General features: G+C 39.9%; 1 protein-coding gene across 6 annotated transcripts in view; it reads left to right on the forward strand.

The window, feature by feature from the left end:
• The window catches only part of ZNF827 (zinc finger protein 827), a 105,668-nt gene that overhangs the window by 17,372 nt on the left and 68,555 nt on the right, over positions 1–19,741 (forward strand). For 5 of the 6 annotated variants that reach the window (XR_008973075.1, XR_008973076.1, XM_057416731.1 and 2 more), the window contains exons 2-3: positions 8,116–9,126; positions 13,921–14,093. Coding sequence is in view for 4 of the 6 variants with exons in the window: in XM_057416731.1 (XP_057272714.1) it covers positions 8,116–9,126; positions 13,921–14,093 (1,184 nt within the window). In the remaining 2 variants the exon portion in view is untranslated. The remainder of the gene's footprint in view (positions 1–8,115; positions 9,127–13,920; positions 14,094–19,741) is intronic. The other variant, XM_057416728.1, reaches the window with a different exon arrangement.

Below are 19,741 nucleotides of genomic sequence, written 5' to 3' on the forward strand. Positions count from 1 at the left end.
AACGAGCAAATGTAAGGGCTCTGTGTGTGCGTGCAATACCACTATTTCTGTCAGTTTTGTACTTTTTGTCACCTTAACAGTGTTTTCTGACTGCACTCTAGGGCAGTGCCTGTTCATTTGGTGCTTAAAATCACTGAGTCCCAGTGGAAGCAACACTCCTCAAGGACTGATCCTACAGCTACTAAACTAGAACCTCTTGTGAAGAACAGAGAATAGTTCATCTATCTTGGAGGCAAGATGTCAAGCATCCATCATATTAGGAGTTATATTTTTTAGGGCTTTTTTGGGGGGAGATCAGACTTGTCACTATGAGGTCCTGTCTTGTGGTTTGTCAAGAGCTGTGAGAACCTTCATCAAATAGTGACAGCTCACCTCAGGAGAAACCATGATTTCTGTCCTCTTCCATAGATACTTAGCTAGTAAAAAAAGGATCTTTTTGGCAGGTAATGAAACCCGCTTGACACACTTACCCTGGGGCTTGTTGCTGAAAATAAAAGACCACTGACCCTGTTTCCCACCTACCATAAAATTCTTCTCCTTTGAGGGACAGGAAGTAAAGGCAGTTTTATGTTGCCTGTGGGAAGCTTGTTCAGTAATTCAAGCTGCTTCCCTTCTTCCTTGGAAGAGTCCATCACATCTGGATTTTGCCTTTGAGAGAAAACTGGGGTGTTGTACATGCATTTTTAACTTCTGTGGTTGTCTAGCAGTTGGCAAGCCTGAATGCATGGTTCTTAGGCACATTCACAGTTGTTGGTTCATATGGGCAAAGCACCTTGAGGAGTTCCATTTACTACTACAAGGTAATTAACTTTCTCTAATCTTGTTCATCTTGGAGCCCTTTTTAAAAGAAAGCAGTACTGGAGAAATTGCTAGGTGAATATTCTGTGATTTTTCTTGTAAGTCAGTTTTTTCAAAGTTACTTTGTTAGGGATAAAAGTGGAGGATATGTGCCTTGTCTTTAAAAGCTGTGCTGTTCTCTTCCCCTCTCCTCCTTCCCTCCAGTTAGGAAAATCATTATTTTAGAAGATGTGGAGATAAAATGGAGAGTCCTACCTAGGGCTTCTTTTGCTTTCTAATTGTGTGAGTATTTTTACACATCTTAAATACAGTGGAAAAGGACAGAACAGAAGAGCTATGGCTTTTTGGCAGTTCCTTCTTGCAGCTGTGCTGCTCTCTCTAGGTCAGCCTGCAGTAGAGAAATTTGGTTCAAGCACCAGCAACAATGCTAAACCATTTTGTGGTGAGGTCAGGAGTTGAATAATCATCCCGTTGATAAGAGAATGAGCCAGAAATTCCATTCAAAGAGGACAGTGACATCCTGTGCTGCTTACCTATTATAGGTCACAGAAATCATGAAGGGAAAACAGGGGACTGAGGTCACTCTAGCACATGACTATTTATGTAATTGTGACTTTTAAGTTTTATTTGCTGCTCTTGGTATAATAGAAGGAGTTAAGGCAGGATTTTGTGTCCTTATTAAAGTTGTTATTTTCTTGCAGTCATTCTTTTGGGAATATACAGTCTACTCAGATTTGGCTGTAAGTGCTTTTTAGAGGTGGAACCTGTGGGGTGTCAGCACACAGTGCACCTAATTCTTTGAGGTAGTCCTACAGCACACACATCCACATGTTTTGGTGGGTGTGGGAGCCAACAGAAGTTGTTCAGCCCAAATAAATGACAATCACTCTTTTTTATTTTAAATGCTTAAAAACAGCCTGCATACAATAGGGTTAGCTTCTAGGGAGCTAGACTGAGCAGTTTATATAGGATACCACAGAATAGACTTCCCAGATATGACTGCTGTTTTTAGGCCTATGGGTGCTGCTTTCTATAGTACCTGGTTGTGAAATCAACAAGGCATTATGTGAAGCTGACACCCAGAAACAACATGAGTCAGAAAGTCATATGATATTAGCAAGTAATTATGTTTATTTTTATTGCAATTATTTTTTATAATTGCTAAAATGTTGCACTTACACAGTGTACATATTTTACCTAAAGTATCTACTGTATTGAGTCCATAGCTCCTTCATTCTTTTCTCCTCTGTATTATCTGGTCTGCACTAGATTCTGATGTGACACTTTTGTGGCTGATGTTTCTCACTGAATGTTGCCAGTTGCAGCTAGGACTTCAAGTTTCTCTCTTTAATTTCATCCTGGAGCTTCTCCAGTATGGCTTCTGCTTTCCTGGTTCCACTAAAACTGTTCTGCCCAGAGTAGCTAGCAACCAGTCTCTGGTCAGTCTCAAGGTTTCCATGCCAGGTTACTTACTGGGTTTGGCTGAAGGAAGTGAGCATCCTTCTGTGTTACAGTTCTAAAGGGCATAAGTTGGCTGACTATCGGAGAGCTAAGATACAGACATTATGGGCCTGTGTTCCCTTCTTGAACATGCAGCCATCATGTGACGGGAAACTCCTCTTATTTGGATATGATGCTGATGGAGCGTGTGTTACAGCACCTCTAAAAAGAGGGTATTCTGAAACAGACAGCCAGAAGAGTGAATTTTGGCCTATGGCCTGATCCCTAATTCTCATTTGAGGATTCTAAAAAAAGTGGATGGGAGGGAGTAGGACATGGGAAGCCGTCCTGGAGGGCAAACCGATTTACTGTCTGTCTCACCTCTTCCTTGTCCGTGACTAGTTAAATGCCTTTACAGTTGTCCATGCCTTCCTGGTTGTCAGCTGCTGTTTCTCTTCACTCCCCTTTGCTTGCCATTCTTGATAAAAGTCTGAGACTACGTTCTAGGTTGTTCAGGTGTTGTTTCCACCTTATTTTTGATGCATCTGCCTTGGCCTTAAACTGATTGCTCATTTGAGTCAGTCTATGTTTCCTCAGAACTCTTTATGGATGGCTACCGCATCATTTAAGTTTAATGCATCCTTTTAAATTCTTCAGGTATCTTTGCAGAGCTCCTCCGTTCCCTAGTGTAAACCTATCTCTTGATTCTAGCTCTTTCTGTAGGCCTTGGTATAGTGTTTAGTATAAGATAATACAGAGAATGGTTTATTGTTGGCATTACAGCTGTTAGGGCAACAAATTAGAAAGATGACCTGGGTGCCAAATAGCCAGAAAATGCAATGGTGCTTTATTTAGATTGACACAAACTTGAACGATCATATATGAAATCCTTATATAGATCAACATATTTGATAGCAATATAATAAAAATGAAGTTTGGCTCTCCTATCCCTTTAAATCCTCATCCTATAGATTCCCAGATTTTTCTTGAAATGTAGCTGCTGAAGTTAGGCAATCTTAACTTATTTATCTCGTCAACAATTTTCCTATGTGCATGTCTATGAAATTATTTGACTTCTACCTGCTTTTATATTTGCTTTAATTTTAATTCTGTAATCCCATAATTACGATTTCCATATGTTTTATATCATTGTAGCATAAAGATTTGCAATGTTAACTCTGTATTGAAGTACTTTAATTATTGCTCTGGATGATCAAAGTGAAATTTTGTCCCTCTTACCATGAAAACTCAGCTTCTTTGGGGTGGTTTTCTTAGCTGTAGCCTCTTCCCACTTCTCTCTGGTGGTCCAAATGGTGTTCTTTCAATCATGTTTTCATTGTCTGTTGCTCAGTGACACAACTTGGAGACTGTGTGCTGCACAGACTGTTCCTAGGTGTAGCCTGCTACGTTCAAATTTCTCCACACCAAGTTGTACAAAGCGGAACTGTGGATCATCTCACACTAGCCACTTTCAGGAACAGCATGTGTGCATTACTTAGGGTAAAGTTAAAACTTCCAGCATTTGAATTGTGCGGCTCAGTATATAAATCAACAAACATGTTTGCCTTTTTCAGTTTCCAGATATAAGTAATTAGTGCAAGTTAATATTTACATTTCTATTGATATTGGGGTCAAATTCTAATCACCACTCCAAGTAAAAGGGCACATACTTACAAAGTGAAATAATACACTTCAGGATCAATAAGATTTGTCTGTCAAACTGATTTCTTGAAGAGGAAACAGAACTTCTCCGTATTTGAAAACAAACAGATGAGTGGGTGAGCGAGGGAATCTGGCACTTCTTTAGGCAGTGCTTCTACACGTTTGTGGCTTTGCCAGAGATTATTTAATACTGGGTTTGATATTGGACATCAGTGGTAGCAGTCACCCAAGAGCACTTTGGTGCTTTTTGTCATTGCTAACAGGAGTTAGAAGTACCTGTGTGAGACTCCTGGGTGCTGTGTGATGGGGTAGTCCCAAAGCATGCAGGGCACCTGTAACTTCCACCAGCCTCTGCCAGCGGCAAATAGTTGGGGAAGTGGTTCTTCCAGAACTGCCATGGGAATCAGGCAGGAGAGGCACTAACAGGTCTTAACCCTTCAATCTTGTTGAGAAGAGGCAATTTTACTAGTGGTAGAAGTTGGTGAGATTCCCAACCAGGTCGTGTTACAAATGAAGTTAGTCAGAATTTGCGTCTAACTCTGAAGTTACATTTTCCTGCTTTGTAACTTCCAAGTTGTTTGTTACCAATGTTTAGCATTTCAGGCTGCAGTAGAAATGACATGCTAGTAGCTTAACATTCATAAGTAGTTCTGTAATAGCAAGCTATGGTATCTTTATAGTAGAGAGGAGAAATTTAAATGTGGTATCCCATCCTAGCATTCAAGGAGTTCTGGCTGGAGCTCATTAGCTATACTGCAAGAGAAGAGAAAATATATCATACAGATTTTCTGACAGAGATGTGAAGTACAGCTGATGTTTCTTAGCAGACACATGAAGGTTGGCTCCTGTTTAAGATAAACCTGGTCTGTATGTCCCATAAACCCTTTGAGTTCGGAGGGAAGTTTTTTAGTCAATTTGAAATCGCAGGAAAGTTAGTGGGTTGGGCTAATTTCTCCTAGAGTTCTCAAGCTTATTCAAACTCACAGGCTCACAAGTCAATGTGAATTAAAATCTTGCCCTGAAGGCCTTAAATGGCAACTTGGCTTAGAAATTAAATTACCAGGCTTCACTGTTACACTTCTAAACCAATTCACTGCTGTTTAAAAGAAGGCTTGGCTGAGCTCATGATGCTGGCTTTTTCAGCATTAACCTTACATCCTGAAAATGCAGTGGGCTTGATACTGCAGTAACTGAGGGAATTATTGAGAAGAGGGAAATTAGAACTGTGTCAGCAGTTAGAGGTCTGATTTCTGGGTACAGAAAGAAAATGCACTGGTAGGAAGAAAAAAAGAAATCCATCTGACTTTTGGGATAGAGATGCTGCAAAGGAAATTTTCCCTTTGTTAAGGAGACCACTTGGAGATTTGAGAGCAATTGGGTGGTTACAGGTACATTAGCAACATGAGGGGGAGCTCTCACTGAGTCACCCAAAGTGGAGGAAAATTTTGGCCTTGGTAGCAAACCTTTAAATGAAGAGTACTGCATTCCTGCTGCTCCCTGTCAATAAAATATTGGTGGCTAGTCTTCATATAGGCAAGACCAATGGAGAATATGCATGTCTGCAAAAAGAAACGCAATCCATGTCCTGTTCCTATCTTTCCTGCTATTGCTACCTTATTTTTTTGGTCGCAGGCATAGTGTAGTTGTACACCTGAGCCATAGCAGGTGTAATTCCTTTTCCCCATCCTTACCATCAACTTCAAATACCGATGTCCTGTTCCTTAGCTACTGTAAGTGTTCCCTCAGATGTCAGCTTTAGAAAGGAGGGAGAGAGAGTGAAAATATATGTGGGACATTACTTTTATCGTTAAAGCAAAAATTGGTGCAGGTGAGAATGGGGAATTCATTTCTGTTGCAAATAGGATCAACAAGATGGAGAGATTTGTAAAACAGTGTTATTTAACTGATACTTAAAGGCTTGTTTGGAGAAATTGGTGAATTTTTTTAAAGGGTTTTGAGTAAAAGGGACTTACTGTGAGAGACTGTTGCTCATATTCTGTATAGCATTTAAAATTTAATTTTTTAATGTTAATAAATTGAGGTACATGGCAAGGAACAGAAAGAATTGAGCATTTAGTAAGCTGGAGGTTTCTCTCAAGAGAAACCCAGTTTCTCTTGTGACCATTTATGCTTAAATATCTCTCAAACTAAATTTTGGATGACTTTCTGAGTGAAGGGAAACACAATTATTCCTCTTTATTTATGAATGGGGAGCAGAGACACAAAGAGAGTAGGGTTTGAAGGGGGGAAGAGGGGTTGATTTAACAGTCAGTTGTAAGCAAACATACGGATGTGAGTGGTAGGATGCAGGCTAGCTCTGGTTCAGAAGCTGTGTAGTGATGTCAACTCTAGGCCGTGTCCCAGAGGATGTGCCCTGCTCTTGGTGTATCGGTGTACTTGGAAAGTGCCAGTAAGATGCTTATTTTGGCTTCCCGTCCAAAGCTTGCTTGCATTTGGGATGAGTAGACAAATCTCTCATCTGGGTGCGCCCAACTGTACAGACATGCCTCAAGTTAGTTTTTAATGTGCACAGGGTGAAAAAAGAGTGTGTTCAGTTCTCCTTTAACCTGCATAAGTGCTGGTTCAACTGATTAGCATCTATCTTCTTGATTTGAATGTGCGTTTTATTGGCCTTTATGTGCATATTATTATTAATCTTGCTGTGTCTGTGATGTTAACTTGTTTAATGTCAGAATAATTTTAGGTGAGTGCTTTGTTTGTTTTGAACAGGAAAAATGCTAGCCCTCTTCTGCTTGAATTACTAATCTAAGGTAACTAGATGGTTTTATTGTGGGCTCTTAAAACAGGTGGTTTTTTTTTTTTCTAAAGGATTTTGAGTAAAAGGAACTTATTGTGAGAAACTGTTGCTCATATTCTCTATAACATTAAAAAAAAAATCTTTGCTTTCAGAATGTATGTTGGTATCTCTAAGCTCATGATATATTTAGCTGGGGTTTTCCTCCATAAATTCATTGGATCTAAACAATAATATAAATCTAAGTTTTTATTCATCAGCTTCTCTTCAACTTTTGCAATTTGCTGGAGTTAAATAGGGAATCTGGGAATAATACATGATTGTAGGTGCAGTACATATCATGCAGGCTTATTTTCCAGGATGTCAGCAGAGGGTTATATTAAATCCTTTTGTTTTGCTGTAGTATGATTACAAGGATTCTTTTGTAGCTTGGGACACTGGCAAAAGAAGATAACATGAATTTCATTCTGGCATTGCTGTTGTTCTTAAATACATTCTGACTGGCCAGTAAGAGCTGCAAAATAGTCTTGGTCATGTTGTACGACTTTGAATACCTATCAGTAAAAGGAGCAATCCAGGGTCACAGTGCTTTAAACACTGTCAGTTAGGTCTCAGGAGAGACTAGATGTGTTGCAGTTACCAAAGAGGAGGAAATGTAACTGAGACCAATGCTTTTTTTTTTTCCTTTTCTCTCTTCCCCCCCCCCCCCGCCTCCTTTTCTGCTAAACCAAGTTCAGTTTAGGGTGGTCTTTAAAACCTCAACATTAGCAGAGAGTGACAAGCAAATAATAAGCAAGAAGTGCCTATTAAGAAGAAAAAACCACAAATACTAGTTCTGTACGTCTGATATTCCTTCTCAAACTGTTGGAGAGATGAGAGCTTTAGCCTACATTCATGTATTAGTCATTTCAGCTATTCGGGAGTGAACTGTGTATTGATGGTACAAATTTTATTCTATTTTAGATAGGGGTCACTGCAGGATTGGGCTGAGATTTAAAGTAATTGGAAGAAACTACTTCGAGTAGCTACACACCTGATTGGCTTTTGACAGCACACCTGTCGTAGCTGTACAAAGACATGAGTATCCACTAATTTCTGGGCCCATTAAATCCTTACTTTATACCACAGAGTTCATAATAGCAGGATATACAGACTACACCAATAATTAAATATTTTCAATACCTGAATATGTATGGTGTATATTTGTATTGTTGCAGTTTTAGCTGGTTTAGTTACACTGACTGAAATGTGGCAGGTTTGTCAGGATCTTGTTTTCAAAGAAAGACTTAATAAAAAGTGTTTTCCCAGTCACTCGGTCCAGGGTGATGCCAAATCCATGCATCTCAGGGGTATGTTAAGTGTCTGCTCTGGAGGGTCATATAGAGACCAGGCATACTTCATGCTAAGAAGTTATTTTACACATATTTGGTAATAATACTATTGTTCTTGGTTCCATACAGATGGTACCAGACAGGAAGAAGTGGAAGGTGAACTCAGTGAAGAAGAACACTGGTTTGGAAATTCTTCAGAAACTCCCTCAGAGGCATCATATGGAGAAGTCCAGGAGAACTTTAAGCTGTCTCTTGAGGACAGGATCCAAGAGCAGTCCACTTCCCCAGATACTTCTTTGGGAAGTGCAACTCCTAGCAGCAACACAGCAGAGCTGGGATCTATTGAAAATGAGGCACTAAGAGACACACTACAGAGCAAAGAGCACCTTTCTCCTGATGTGTCATCTCTCTGTGAAGAGGAACCTCCTGGTCCAAATAAGCCACTGAGTAGTAACCTGAGGCGGCTGCTGGAGGCTGGCTCCCTCAAGCTGGATGCTGCTGTTACTGTCAATGGCAGAGTTGAGTCCCCTGTAAATCTTGGCTCAAACCTTTCCTTCTCTCCACCTGCTCATCATGCTCAGCAGCTAAGTGTTCTTGCCAGAAAGCTTGCTGAGAAACAGGAACAAAGTGACCAATACAATGCAAGTAGTCACTTTATATGGAATCAAGGTAAGTGGTTGCCAAATTCAGCCACCACCTGTGGTTTGTCCCCTGATTCAGCTATCCTGAAACTGAAAGCCGCAGCCAATGCTGTTCTGCAGGACAAATCTCTTTCAAGGACTGACGACACTATAAGATTTGAATCTTTTTCCTCACCTTTTAGTTCTCAGTCAGCCAGCTCCACGTTAGCAGCTTTGTCTAAGAAAGTGAGTGAAAGAAGCATGACTCCTGGGCAGGAGCACCCGCCTCCAGCTAGTTCTTTCCTTTCTCTGGCTTCCATGACCTCTTCAGCTGCCCTTCTCAAGGAGGTTGCTGCAAGGGCTGCAGGCACCCTGTTGGCTGAGAAGAAGAAATCACTGGTTGCTGAGGATCCCCTGCAGCTTTCAGAGATGAAGCAAGAGAAAGCAACTCCACCACAGTCTTTGGAATTACTGTTACTGCCAGTCCCTAAGGGAAGAGCATCCAAACCCAGTACTACAGGTATGAATATAGTTTGAACCACTACACAGAATGTATCTGTTTTCCTATAGGCTTGTATAATATATCTCCAGTGGGCCTGCATTTGGTTCGATTCCATGTATCATGATAATAAGAAATAGGTACTTCAGTTAAACAATAGAAAAGCTTTTTAAAATACCACTTGAAGACCAAACTGTCAGAAATGTTTCCATATCTGAAAGATGTAAGTGTATAGCTCCGTACTTTTCTTTTTTTTATTCCATACAATGGTATTTTCCTCTTACCAAGTTCAGAGTAAGTCCACAAAAATATTTAGTGGAGGAGATCAAATAATCTGTGTAAGGGAGCTCATGGTAACAGTGGGCATGTACAAAACTAGTGCTTTTGAAATACAGGACAAGGGAGAATTCTCCTTCCTGCTGTCTTTGTCACAAATACACTTTTGTATAATCACTTACTACCCTGTCCTAATTTGCCAGAGTATATTATTATGTTGCCCCTTTTAATTAATTTTTTTTGCAGCAGTTCTGTATTTTACAGTCCTTTGTCTTTTTTTTTTTTTTTAAAAAAAAGGTAAACTGCATTTTCTAATTTCTTCAACAAGAATAATTTTTACACTTCTGACTTCCCTTCACCAATTCCAGCTGTTGGCAATCAAGGAATAAGGCTTGCAGGGAATAAGAAGAAACAGTTTTGGTAACGAAAGCTTTCAAGAGCTGGCAAGCCATGCAGGGAAATTTCAATGATCCACCTTCAAAATAAGGAAAGATAAGATTTCTTTCATCTCTTTCTATGAAAAGTTCACAGCATGGGTTCGTATTTCAGGTAGAACATTCAGCTTCAGGTGTTGTCAGTGTTCTCCCTAGAGTGGCATTCTGCTGCACAGGGGAAGGAAGCATGTCGCCTATCTTCACATGATGCACAAAGTGGTTCAGTATATTAGAGCTTTATCAGACAGAGTTTTATCAGGAATACTAGCTTGACTGCACAAGTGTAGCAAGCCAGCATATAGACATGAAACCTGACATGGATGTTGCATCATTGCAATAACATCTTTCTGACTTAATGCTTTTGTTTAGGGATGTTATAAGCTCTGATCTGTTCCTGTGCAGCTCTTGGTAAAAACTTGCAGCGTAGAATCTACTGGATAGACAGAAATGCTTAATCCTCCCTTGCAAGAGGAGAGGTAGGGATGTGATGAGGTGCAGCTGGTACCAGTGTTTTGCTCTGAGTTACATGTGTTCTACAAATGCTTTGCTGGTATGTTTTGCTAAGACAGTTGAAGGGGCAATCTGTTCCTGGCTTGGATCTGGCCCGAGGTTTTCATTAGTTTAGATGAAGTCCTTTTTGGAGTAACATAACCTAAATGAAGAAAAAGGTCCTTTTATGTGGGAATAGAACTATCCACACTGGCTACACCAGTGTGACTGTGTATTAATTTAATGTAACTTTCCCCATGAAGACTGGCCTTCATATAAGAAAAACAGCAACGTATAGGAAAGAAGTAAGGTTAAAATTTATCGAAGTTATTAGTTTATTTCCTGTGGGACAAAAAGCTGTTCACACAAATTTTTACTGTGAAAAAGTGGATAGTTGTAGTAAAATCCAGGTTCTGTGTTTGACTGACAGACCGTGAGATTTCTCTGTACAGCTTATACCAGGGGAGTGCTCTGTACCAGATTGCACGTGTGCTGGTAGTACTGGTGCTTTATGCACTAGTTTTGATGCAGCAAATTCCTAGCAAATTTCCTCTTTGCTGAAGACCCAAGCATACTGTGCTGCTGAAACATAACAATGGGGCTGACTGCCTCAGGTCCTTAGTAAACAAGGAATAACTATTCATTTTTTTATAATATATGATACTAGTACCGCAAGAGGAAGGGTGTTTTCTTTCAATTCATGCACACTGAGCCAATGCCAGTTGGCATCCAAGCAAACTTTACAGTGTAATGTTCATAACAAAAGTTCAAGTCCATTTTCTGATATGCTACTAAGTTTTTCCTTTCTAAATAATTAAATGACTGAAACTAAAAAGCAAGCTGTTGGTTAGCATATCTGGATGTTTATTATGGAAAGCTAGACTCCTCAGTCCCTTCAGCTGTGGAGAAGTGCAGCTTGCAAAAAAGAGGTCACAAAAAAGAGGTTCATTGACCTTTGATTGAAGATTTCACTTCTGTACATGTTGAGTAGAGCAACTGCGTGTATTTGCCATGGAAGTTAGTGTCACATGTTCCTGATTCCTTTTGCATCTATAGCCTTATGGTACTAAAAGCAAAAAATAGTTTTTCATTTTATAATGTTTTCTCTTTTTGTGTCTGTGTGATTGCTTCTTGAGCCATTATGTTTTTGTCTCGTTCTGAGAATGAGACACCTATTCCCAGTAGGTGTAGCTTGAGAGGTGTGTGGGAGGGTGTCCCCTCTCACACTTTAAAGTCACCGGTGAGTTTGCTTTATTGTTATGAATCTGATTCACTTACCCACCAGCAACATCTAGCTTTGGTTATGAGATCAATACTCAGATTAATTATATGTGGACAAGAAAAGAACAGCAAAGGTGGAGGCCATTTGAAGAGGAATAAGTTAATTACAGGAGTATGTCTGCTGCTCTTCTGTCCACCACGTTGCTCAGAATATTTGCTCAGAATTATTTCAGGCAGGAAGCTGGAGCCATGGCTTATCAGAGCATAGTCACCTCTGAAATTGCACGTCAGGTTTGGTGGACCTAATCATTACTTGCATAGGCTATAGTAAAGTGGTCCAGAGAAGACTGACTTTTATATCAATCTGTTAATATTGCCAATTTATAAAATGCTCATGTGCTTGGGATGAAATTTAAGAGGTAGCCTGGAATCTCTGTTAAAGTTCTGATAAAATTCTTTAAAAAGTGTGCGTGGCAGACCCTTCTCTTACTGACTGAATGCTGGTTTGGTGTAAATTTTTGTCTGTGATGCTTGCAATTTTGTTCCTGAAACTTCTTTGGGAAGCACTGGCTGATTCTGTCCTCTCTGAAGTAATTTCTTTCCAGCTAATTGACACCATGTGACATAAAATAGACATCAGTATAGATGAAGAAAAGCTGAAGCCCATGATTTTCTTTCTTAGTGCTGAGGTCTGTAGTAAAGAGCTAACACGGTTTAGCTTTGGAGAACATTGACATAATTCCTGTGTACCATTGTCATTGTTACTAGTGAAGTCACATGCATTCAGTCAAATTCTTTGCATATTTTGTAATGTGTGAAATTACTATTGATCCATCTTGTTTGCAGTTTTATTTTTATTGGGGTGGAAAACAGGTAATAGCTTGTTACACATTTCTTTTCTGCATCCTTTGTGATGATAGCCAGAGGCAGGAGAAAAGATATGATAGAAAGAAAAGAAACGAAGGTACTGCTAAAGCATTTTTTTTTTCCTGTGGTTTGTCTTTCTCCTGCCTTGTGTGAAGAATTAAGTAAAGATATTTAAAAACTGAAGCAAAAGCAATTTTAGCATTGATGTTGGTGTACTCTTTAGACATGCAGAGAGTGGAACAATTTGATAATATATTGAATGTGATAGAATATTTCATGACAAGAACTTCTGAACTTGCAAAAGTGCATGCTTTGACAATGTGTCCTTTTCTGTGCTTACATAATGATTACCTAATCAGTTGGATTACAGTGTTTTTGTTTCCTACCTAATAGCAAGAATTAGATTTTAGGATGTGACAAATCTTTCTGGAGGTTTTTATCACTTAGTTCCTCATCAAGGGAATTTGATGTTTGCTATATCCTTATCAGTAGGAAATAACGGATAATAATGAGATTAAATATTCTAAGAGAATTTCTAAATAGCAGGATGCACTTTGCTGAGTTCTGGATATTTGGAAATAGCCTTTCACAGTAAAAGGCTTCCAATTTCATGGTAACACTAGGCCTTTCTTTACAATAAGCAGAAGAAATTGTGGTGAGAGAATGAATAGCTGGTTAGCGGTGTAAAGTCATCAGCAAGGGTTTCTCTTTCCTTCAACCTTGCAATGCTTCCACACTCAGTGACCTTAACCACATTTGCCTGATAAATGCCTCCAAATCCTTTTCGTGTTTTAGGTAAATGGGGTAGTAAAGCAGAGTGCAAACATTTTAGGAAGGCAGTAGGTTTAAAGCTCTGGCAACTAGAGCAGAAGAAAACCCATGACCTGAAGACCCTGATGACTGAAGTTGCAACAGTATCTGCTTGAGCCATAACTAAAGGATTTCAACAGCAGGGGTTCTGAAGTCATTCACTTCTATAGTTCAATATATCTGATATGCAATACCAGCATGCTTTTCAGTTAAGTTGTGGGTTGTTCTATGGTTTATATCCTGCTCGCCTGCTGGCTAACCATCAGATATGGAAATGGATCATTTTTTGACAGTTAAGCATATTTTCCATACCCTGCTATAACCGGCCTTTGGTAGGAAATGAAGCTGCAAAGTGATGATTATGAGAGACATCCATCTCAGTTTTGTTAAATTATAAGGACCATTAGGACCAGGTGAGATAGAGTAGCATCCCCTCCTGATTAGCCAAAGGATGTTTTGAACATTAACCTTTACAAATTATGGTGACCTTTCTTAGAGGGAGAATAATTAGATTAAGGGGAAAAAGGATATGCAGAGAGGACACACACACACACACACACAAACACTGAAATTTCAGGTACATGTTGTTTAGCAGATGTGTCTCTTTGCAGACAAAATTCTAGCATTGAAAAATGGTATCTTGATTATGTTTAAAAGGGGAAAGTATTAGACAAGTGGCTGTAAAGGATCCTCTCTTTTTCTTCCCCCTTCTGCTAAGCCTCAGAAGAAGAAGGAGGAAAACCTTTCCAGTGTCCTATCTGTGGTTTGGTTATCAAGAGGAAGAGTTACTGGAAACGGCACATGGTAATTCATACAGGATTGAAAAGTCATCAGTGCCCACTCTGTCCATTTCGTTGTGCACGCAAGGACAATCTCAAATCACACATGAAGGTAAGGGACAATTGAATCACTTGAATCATCAATCAAAAAATGATAGTATATCAAAACTGTTTTGACTTTGCAAGAACAAAATTTTCCTAGTTGTTCTACTAGTGATGCCTTTATTTCAGTTAGAGCCCATAAAAAGAGAAAGAAATAACTTTTTTTTTCCTTTGCTTGCCTTTCCATTTTATGCAATGTGGAAACTTCCTTGGGTTATGTCAACTTGGTGCAGCAAAAGCTGTTTGTGACTGATTTAGTTCTGGGCTTGGAACTGCCAGAAGCAGGACTGTTAGCTGAGGTGTGACACCGTGCAAACACAGCAGTGCTACTTTTCAGGATGCCAGCTAGTATCTCTGCATGCCATTGCATCACTGTAAGTGGGCATTTCAACTTGGCCAACACTAGCAGGGGATCTTTCTGTGACTTTCCACAGACACGCTTGCAGTTTTAACTTTCTTCCTGCAGTGGTCTTGCAAGCTGGTCATAGAACATGATTGACGAAGTAAAAACGGTACCTGTCCCATTAGCCCATGGATGAAGAAGCTGAAGTGCAAAAAGTTTCCCCTGTTAATGCAGTTGAGTTTTATAATAGTGAAATGCTTTATTACGGATAGCATTTTGTCTGGTTTAGACAAATGGGTGAAACAGAGTATCAGACTGGTGTGGAGGGACAGAAATGCCTGTTCAGCTTTTATATTTGTTATTGCAGAATTTGAGATCTCTAAACAGGAGTCTTAACCTTGCTTCAGCCAAGTAGCTATTCACTTCCATGCAAATGATTCAGATGATTCTGCTGATCACAAAAGCAAATCTTGCTGTATTTCAGGTTTTTGCTAGGTCTGGAATCATCCCCCTGAAGTCTGAGGGCTTATCCCTTAATGCTCCTTCTATGGATCAGTGCACTACTCCCAGGCATCCTTGGTGTATCATGCTAATCCTTATTAGGTACAAGTAGGTTTGGTGTTTATGGGTCTTTCTTTTAGGACTTGATGTTCTATGTTGACATATGTTTGCACATATGGCCAAAAGGAGTAGATGAGCAACTGAAATGGGAACATAGTATGATTCTATGATAAGAAAGGGGTTTTGGTTTTGGTTATTCACAAGCTGCAAAAGAAGCATGCATCACCTAAAAGCTTGAAATTGCCTGGCAAAGACTTGTTGTTGTCCCCTGTTTTGTCCCCCTGTCCCTATTATTCCCTGCAGAAATTCTTGTTTTCTGTTTTTTTCTTCCCCCCCCCCATTTCTGGAGTTATTATTTGCAAGTTGAGGGCCTGTCCCTTCCTTTTTAGCATGATTATTTCCATAGGTGGTCACAGGTTGAAGAAAATGAGAAACTTTTTCACTGTCTCTGTGTGCTGTCAAACTGATTGCTATCTGAAGCCCTTGTGCTCTTTTCTGCTCCCACCTAACTGAGCTGGTATCATCCTAAAACGGAGCCCTTGTACAAATGTGTAACATGTAGTGTTAATTATTTGGTAATACAGTAATTATTACCAAGTAATGCTCAGTTAGACATAGAATCATAGAATCAAGTAGGTTGGAAAAGACCTTTAAGATCATCAAGTCCAAGTGTTACCCCAGCACTACCATCACTGAGGTCAGAGTAGGGCCTAGAGTTGCTTGACACAATGTAAGAGATTACAGCCTCCTTTAGCCTTACTATGGAGATAAAATCTAAAGTCTGATGAGGAGTCAACGCAGTCCAGTCGTGCAGGTCATGATATGTGGTCTTCGCTGGTAAAACTGCTCCCTATTTAAGAAGCCCAGAAAGCCAACTGTATCCTGGGCTGCATCAAAAGGAGTGTGACCAGCAGGTCAAAGGAGGTGATCCTGCCCCTCTGCTCTGCTCTCGTGAGACCTCACCTGGAGTATTGTGTGCAGTTCTGGTGTCCTCAACATAAAAAGGACATGGAACTGTTGGAACAAGTCCAGAGGAGGGCCACGAGGATGATCAGGGGACTGGAGCACCTCCTATATGAAGACAGGCTGAGGAAGTTGGAGCTGTTCAGCTTGGAGAAGAGAAGGCTGCATGGAGACCTCATAGCAGCCTTCCAGTATCTGAAGGGGCCTATAGGGATGCTGGAGAGGGACTCTTCATTAGAGACTGTAGTGACAGGACAAGGGGTTAAAACTTAAACAGGGGAAGTTTAGATTGGATATAAGAAGGAAATTCTTTCCTGTTAGGGTGGTGAGGCACTGGAATGGGTTGCCCAGGGAGGTTGTGAATGCTCCAACCCTGGCAGTGTTCAAGGCCAGGTTGGACGAGGCCTTGGGTGACATGGTTTAGTGTGAGGTGTCCCTGCCCATGGCAGGAGGGTTGGAACTAGATGATCTTAAGGTCATTTCCAACCCTAACAATTCTAAGATTCTATGATTCTATGAAGGCAGTTATCTTAATAAACTAGATGGATTGTATTTGTTCTTTTGTCCTTTTATAACCTCATGGACGGGGGTAAAAAATCACAAGCACAAGAATCTGAAAGACATTATTTTACCTTTATTTCAGGGGGTTTCAATACTTAATTTCAATACTTTTCTCTGTTGCGTAGGCCGTTCATAAAAACATTTTCTATCATAAACTTGGAGCAGGTGAATGAGGTAGGGGCATGTTAGTCATGTGTCCAACAGTGTCATACATAATTTGAATTCACTTTCGTTAAAGTGTAAATTGATAACAAGATTAAAAATAAAAACATTACCAGATTTCTTTTCTCATTATAAGAAGGTGCTGCTTTTAAATCTGTATGTAAATTGGTATGAGATTATGATAACTGACATATATATACTCCAACAGTGTTCAAAATGGAATGAATACACATCAGACATGGTACAGCGCAGCTGGGAGCTACTTAGCATGCATTGTTCTAGTTATACCAGTCAGGTGTTTCAGTTCTTCTGATTGTCCTAGGATTCTTTGGGAGCTACCTGGCCTTATCTCCTTCCTGGCAGGCAACCCACAGAGGTAGAGCTGCCTTTAGCTCCCTGCCCATGAGTCAACTGCAGCTACAGGTGAAGACACGTTTTTCAAAAACAAAAAGCCCCTCAAAATTAGGGCGCTAGGGTGGTGTTTGTCATTCATTATAAGCCAATTTTTATTTTAAGATACTAACACAACCCAAGTTTTTTTCCTTTTGGCTGCTTTTTGTTTTTCAGGTTTTATGTTGTATTGACAAGGATGACAGGCAAAACCCATTGAGGTGTTCTGTCGAGTTGCAGTCCTCAAAATCAAATAGGGTTGTCTTTGTTTCCTCCTAGGCAGCATAGCCAAGAGCTGAAACACCACCTCTTTTTTTCTTGTAGGCATTTTCCATTGAAACTGGTTATTTAGAGATTTAATTTCCATGAGTGTTTTGTGCATGTCCATATGGTCCTTCCTTATTATGTGTATCTTTAGGTTAATGAATAATAACTAAATAATATAAATACTGTGTAATTTTATAGTAATTATAACATGTCAAACTGATCGACCCAGAATACAACATTGCCAACGCTGTTGGCGTCTTGTTTCCTGCTGAAGAAAATCTTAATAGAGAGCTGTATTGATTCCAGCCCTAAACCATACTCAGATCTACATGTGCTACCCACCATGTTGATGGAACATTCTTCTAGCCAGGGCACTTTGCCAGGACCAGCTCACAACTGGAGGCAAAGAAAGGCAAGAAGGGAAGCACAAGGGAAGCTTCCACACAGACACAGAATGAATAGGGGAGGCTGAGTTGTCTGTCTTTTAAGGCACACAGTTTTATCTATAATTGTTATGTTGCACCTAGATTCCACAGTGATAGGTACCTCAGAAAAATCCTAAAATAGACACAGTACGGTGTTTTTGGTGACAAATTACGGAACATGCATAACTGTAAATTTTGGCCCTTCTTTCCAGGAATCTGGGGGTAGCATCTCAGAGCTTGATTGTAGTATCATAGTTTGTGGTATCATGGTTTCCAGAGGAGCTGAGAACACTGAAAATGAAGCTGGACAAAACGAATGGGTAACAGACAGGTATCTTGTTGAAGCAGGCAGAAAAGGTTATGCTTGACTTCTCCTTTCTGTTTATCTGAACACATATTCAGTTGGAATATATTGTTTTCTTCTTGAGAGAGAATCTTAATGTACTTCTGCAAAAAGGAACGGGAAGGGGCAGTGTAACTCAGCAAGATGCACTCAAGCTTTTCTGTTTTTCCTGGTAGGGAAGCAAGAGTTAAATTTACCTTAGAGCAATACCGCAAGCATCAGCCAGACTTTGACCAATTGGTGTCTTTGGATCATGCACATATCCTCCTCAGCAATTGGTGGATGGGAGAGGCTTGTGAGATCATGCAGATATGTTTCAAGAAAGCAATGGGATATTAGCCTGAGCACTTGGAAGGGGGAATGAGGAAGAGGAGCATATGGCCAAAAATAATACCTATGAATGTTCCTTATGCTGCTATATAGACATTAGGCAGAAATGGGTTAGCCAACTATTCTAGCAGTGGAAAAGTTTGGCACTGTGAACACATGCTGAAGCATGGTGGTATGGCAGAAAATGAGGAAAGAGAAGATTAAGCTTAACAGATAAGTTAGATGGTGGCAGGCAGGTCATGTGATGCTCAACCACGGAATCTTCCTGCTTCTGTTGCTTAAGAAGAGGGACCATGTAGTGTGATCTCAAATTAATGTTCCTGTGTGATATGAAGAGGGTTCTAATCAGCCTCTTGATTAGGGAGAGGCTATTTATTACATGATAGTGGGAATAAAAAAAGGCCCTGAAGAATGTAGCTAGATCCTCACTACCCCATAGTGATCTACTTTTCCCTCTTTCTTTTCCACGTAGGGTCAGACAATTGAATAAGTATTCCTTATCCATTTTGATGAAGTACAGGACAGGTTATTTTAAAGCATCTTCACTAGATGAAGGAGGGAGAAGGAGGTTTACTGTATTTTATGGGAGGATTTTTGCTTTGGTTTAGGTAAACTTAAAGAGCCCTGGGAGGCACCTGTGATTCCATTACCTTCCATCAGCCGACAGGAGGTAATGCAAACTTGTACAACTTTTCAACAAATGAAGTCTGTGTCCTGAGTCTCAGACAGGTACCACAAATGACTTCAAGTATCTGTCTTTTGATCTTGTCACATTTTGCATACGAGACAAGGATAAGACAGGTTATGCAATGATACCTTAAATCTTAAAAGGAAAAAAAAACAAAATTTTTTTGTAAATGCCTAGTCTAGCCCTGCAGAGGCATTTCCCCCCCCCCCCCCTTTGCTTTCAAGCAAAGCAAAGAAATAGTTTCAAAAAGAAAATAGTATATAAATAATGTATATGTCCTGAGGGGAAGGATCCTATCAAAACTAGCACCATAGCACTAAATTTTTGAAAGCGCAATATTTTTAAAATGAAGGAATTTATGAGAAATGAGCATGAAATGAAAAAGCAGAGGGGCACATGATAGATGTGGAATGGAGACCTCTCAAGTGTATTCTAATGTGTATTCTAATGCAGTCACAGAAGGCAGCATTTTACTAAAAGAGATTTAAGAGAGAAAAGAAAATAAAAATCAAACCCCCAAAAAGATCAGGGGGTAGGCAGGTGTAGCTGCACAGCCAGGTTGTAGTATTTGTTGATTGTAGTAGTTGCTTAGACAGATGCCTTTCATGGAAATGTTAATCCACTT

Source organism: Pezoporus wallicus, unplaced genomic scaffold (assembly GCF_028554395.1).
Source record: "Pezoporus wallicus isolate ANWC-B61680 ecotype Strahan unplaced genomic scaffold, APGP_CSIRO_Pwel_v1 contig_7904, whole genome shotgun sequence".
Taxonomy (NCBI): domain Eukaryota; kingdom Metazoa; phylum Chordata; class Aves; order Psittaciformes; family Psittacidae; genus Pezoporus; species Pezoporus wallicus.